This window comes from Penaeus vannamei, chromosome 20 (assembly GCF_042767895.1).
Source record: "Penaeus vannamei isolate JL-2024 chromosome 20, ASM4276789v1, whole genome shotgun sequence".
In the NCBI taxonomy this organism is placed as follows: Eukaryota; Metazoa; Arthropoda; class Malacostraca; order Decapoda; family Penaeidae; genus Penaeus; species Penaeus vannamei.
Genome location: NC_091568.1, coordinates 11632679 through 11637278, shown reverse-complemented (window position 1 = coordinate 11637278; position 4600 = coordinate 11632679). Strand labels below are relative to the sequence as shown.

The 4600-nt window shown below is 40.5% G+C and overlaps 1 protein-coding gene across 3 annotated transcripts in view; it reads left to right on the top strand.

The window, feature by feature from the left end:
• Positions 1 to 2448: 2448 nt before the first annotated feature.
• The window catches only part of fus (epithelial splicing regulatory protein fusilli), a 196649-nt gene continuing 194497 nt past the window's right edge, over positions 2449 to 4600 (top strand). For 2 of the 3 annotated variants that reach the window (XM_070135007.1, XM_070135004.1), the window contains exon 1: positions 2602 to 2911. In XM_070135007.1, the coding sequence (XP_069991108.1) occupies positions 2789 to 2911 (123 nt within the window). In that variant the 5' untranslated portion in view covers positions 2602 to 2788. Of the gene's footprint in view, positions 2912 to 4600 lie in introns of all 3 variants that reach the window. The other variant, XM_070135003.1, reaches the window with a different exon arrangement.

Sequence of the window (4600 nt, the reverse complement as noted above, 5' to 3'; positions counted from 1 at the left end):
AGCAAAGTACGTTATGAAAAAATTACGGTTTTCACTCTTCTTCCATCCATCCAAAAATTCTATCTTTAGATGCTTAAATTAAGAAATTACTATTCTTAGAAGGAAACTGAGGAGCGGGATGCCATTCTACGAAGCAAACGGAAGTAATAATAATAATAATAATAATAATAATAATAATGGTGTTAACAAAACAAAACAATGCTTTAGTGAATAATAATCAGTGTGTATTATCGTGTTTCTATGGTGTCTTCTATCATCAGTAACATTATTACATTTTCCATTATTATCATACTAATATCAATTACGGCAGCAATAGTTTGTCAATGAATCATTACCGAAATTAATTACAAGAACAAACATCATTAGTATTAATAACCACTTCCTCTTCCTTCTTATTTTCCAAATTGTTGCCGTTATCAATATCACACATATCCTTATTAGCAGATTATCAATATAATTACTATAATCATCATTAAGTTAGCAATGATATGATTATTATTATAATTATCATTCCTCATGACCGCCAATATAAATATAATCATATTACCATTACTGTTATTAGTAGTAATATTACCATTTCTTAGAATTAATGATAATCTTTCTGTTGATAATATCATTACTTTTACTATTATTACAGCAACACTGTCTTTATAACTTTAAGGCATCTATCAGCATCATAACTATTATTCATACACTATTATCATTATTATGAGTTATATTATGGGTATGAGTAATAAATCTTTGCAAATATCAATGATTATGATGATAATGATATATACTCTTGATAAAAGTAGGGATTATGATAATTATATAAATTGATGTGATGAGGACGATGACGACGATGATGATAATGATGATGACATTGGTGGTGTCGGTTGGGTCTAGTGATACTAATTATGGCTGTGAGACTGATGATGGTAGTAGTGGAAGTGGTGAATGATAATTATATTGCGAATAAAACATGAAATATGTAATCTTATTAATATTCTCGTTCATTACTGTTATTATCATTCCACAATAACAGCAGCATAGCAATGATAATGATATTCATGGTAAAATTATCAAAAGATTCAAAGTTAATCATCTTGACAAATTATAATTAGTACAGTGTTAATAACCGTTCGGATTATTTAGGTGTTTAATTACAAGTACTGTCAATGCAATTTACAAAATTATATTTCTTTGATTTGCAGTACTATTAGCATTGTTTATATGTACACAGTTATTGCTCACACTGCATATTTTTACATAAAATTACACAATATGTAGTCATCACAAATGTCTTATTGGGACATCAAACCTTACTCAGTCGTGACATGTCGCAATTTTATTTTTTTTTTTTAGACTGATGTATTCATACACAAGTTTACAAAACGAGTTCTAGAACCTGAGTGCTGATGTTGTGATAGTGGTCACCAGTTCTGAGATGACTGGTACTGGCCTTCTGTTCTGTCTTCCCAACTCACCAGCAAACCGGGATTTTAACTGCTTTCTTGGGAGGGTGAAAGGGGAGGGGGGGGGGAGGAGAGGGGAGGGTTAGGGGGGAAGTAGCTGCTGGCATCTCGGTGTCTTTGCCTCGAGAAACAAGCCAGCATTCAGGAGATATTGAATTTAAATATCAGAATATCTCATTACAGTTGGGAAATTAATAATAAAGTTATAAAAAGAGACATCGGAAATTCGGTCTCGGTCAGACCACCTCAATCAACATGCTCTGTAAATCCCCAATCATTGGTAAAATGGACGTGCGGTTAGTGGAATGCGCCATAGCGGGCTTGGAGAAGGATTACTATACAATCTATACACAAGACAGGTAATTGTCCCCTGGCGAGGCTAGTGTTAACATTCAGGGGAGCCACGCGCACGTCCCGGCCAGGCCCTTAGGCTACGAGCAAGCCTGACGCACTCCTCCGCCTACTAACCCTTACTATTACTTCTCTCTAGCATTTACGTTATCAGCTACAATCCCCTTATCAGCTGACGTGGGAAAATGCTTCATAGTAATTCCACGACCTGACGTTTGCGGTGTTTGAATCCAGCTGATGTTTCCACAAACGAGGTTCTGACACTCCCGTCGTTTCATGAGGGGGAAACTGGCTTAAACCACCATGTCTGATGAGTGATAAATGGAGCTGCCAGTTTTGCAACTCTCCTTCAACCTACCTGTTTGGGAATTGTCTGTTTCTTTGCGAATATTGGTGAATTAAGAACCGCAATAACATAAGTTGATCTAATAACTATACCATATGTTGTATTTTGCCGGCCGGCTATGCCACCCTCTACCCCTTAGCCAATCACAACACAGGATGTTTTCCAGTAGCCAATCACGTGGCTCGCACTCTTAACCACGCCCACAAGACCTCAAAATATCCAAATGCGATCTTTAAATAACACAATATGCTTCTGATTCATCATTCTTATATATGTTCTCGAACAAATTTATGTATTAGTTATTACGAATACTTTGTACATCACGCAAGCCAATTGAGAGACCCAGTAGTGTATCATTTTTATATAAAAATGCGAAAAGTTTAATGAATCGTAGAGCGACCTTTGGCATCCGTGCAAACAGGTGTAGGGGCGGCTCTTACCTGGGTCTTCAGTGGTCGAGGCGTGCGGTGTTGGGAGGGTTGCACTCGGCTCTCTCTCTTAACTATATTTTTCTCTGGTGTTCGGTTTCGGGTAGTGGGATATACACAGGGGTGGGACAGGATTCGGTTCAGAGGTATCACTAAAAAACCGGCTTGTGGCGCGCGCTGCTGTGTTTTGGGGTTGGTGTGTTCTCAATATGGCGACCTATTTTGTGATAACGTACACAGCTACAGCAGGGGCGAACGGGCCCTTGCTTGGCTCAGACGAAGAAGATATCGTCATAATGCAGTTCTTGGTGTGGGACGCCGTCAGTAGAAAGGTAGTGGATATCGAGGAATTAAGTGTGCATGACTATTCAGTAGTGTTGCTGGCTGTAGCTCTAGAGAAACAGCTGACATTTTCCTTCTCTGACTTAGCTGTAGATTTTCTCACAGGTGTTTGAGCTTTAGACGCAGCTGTGTGTTCCTAGCAGCCGTGGCTCGCACATGTGTGGGCCGCACGTGCGCTAGTGTGTCCTGCTTGCTTTATCATACGCCCTTATCTTATCTCTCCCGCATGGCGCTATCGTATCGCAAGACACTGCATTCTCACTCCTGCTTGTGATCAAAGAGCATGCCGACTCCAGTAGCCCTGTTGTAAATAAAAGTACTATCATAGCCTAATTCTTTGTTCGGAGTACCAGAAAGTTCGTTTAACTATTTTGGCATAAGTGTGTGTGTTGCATGCCTTGTAAACTGCCCATGAAAGCTCTTGAGAAATTATAACAGTTCTCGTGTGTGTTGTTACGCATACGTGTGTCGTAACTTGCATGTTTGCCAAATCGCAAATACAGATATTGTTTTTAGTGTTAATGGCTACCTGTGCATGGACTAGATTTTGCCATTTTTGGAATACGCACTTGGCATCGTCTGTCCTCCAGGGATATGCATGACGAGAAAGAAATATGTAGATTTAAGATACTATCCCAGTGTTGGAACAAATGTTTCGGGAAATTGGTGTTTGTTTACGTCACGTTGTCTGTGAGTAACTGTTTATCACGTATATACAAAGAGGTGATGTTTAATACCAATGTAAATGCATTATTTGTGTAGTAAGAGGGCTAGACCAAGTGAAAATAGGAGAAACGTTAGGTTAAATAAGCCAACATGGCGGACAGAGGAGACATCAACAGGTGGGCGTCTGGCAGGGGATGTAGAGCTCATGGCAGACTTCGGGCCAAACTGTCGTACGGTGTAATTACACGCATGTCTAATTATCGAGACGAAATCAAGTTCACATGTGCGGTAATGACTGTCGTAATCGAGCAGTAGAAAGTAAGATGTTGCATTATAAATGTATCCACTGCGAGATGGGGTTAATGGCAACTGTATATTGACCCCTTTCCCCCTTCGGCCCCCCTTCTACCTCCCTTTTCCCCAGCATCACCTGCCGGGGTAGAACGCCGCCTAACCACGCGGCGGCGACCTCAGCACCCACCCGAGCTCTTAGTGTATGGCTCGGAGCTCATTTTTACTCCAGCGGGACGCAGCTTAGAACTAACGGAGAATTTCCGAACATATGGTTTCGAAAACCTTGCTTTCAGACTTGCGCTATGAGGGAGGCGACCATCTGTATCAACAAAAGTTTTATCTCGGTACTTGTTGGAGGGAAACCGAGAGATAGACCGATATTTTGATTATTTATTTATAGGTGCGGTTAGACTCGATTCTCAAGCGGGTTTCCACCGTCCGACGCTACCGTATAAGGCATTTAAATTCCTGATAGTCAGAATCTAAGGACAGATACAACTGCGGCTTCTTTATGGGAGAGATGTCGCTCGCCACCTCTCTCTCTCTCTCTCTCTCTCTCTCTCTCTCTCTCTCTCTCTCTCTCTTTCTCTCTCTCTCTCTCTCTCTCTTTCTCTCTGTCTCTATCTCTCTCTCTCTCTGTCTCTCTCTCTCTCTCTCTCTTTCAGATCTCTCTCTCTCTCTCTCTCTCTCTCTCTCTCTCTCGCTCTCTCTCTCGCTCT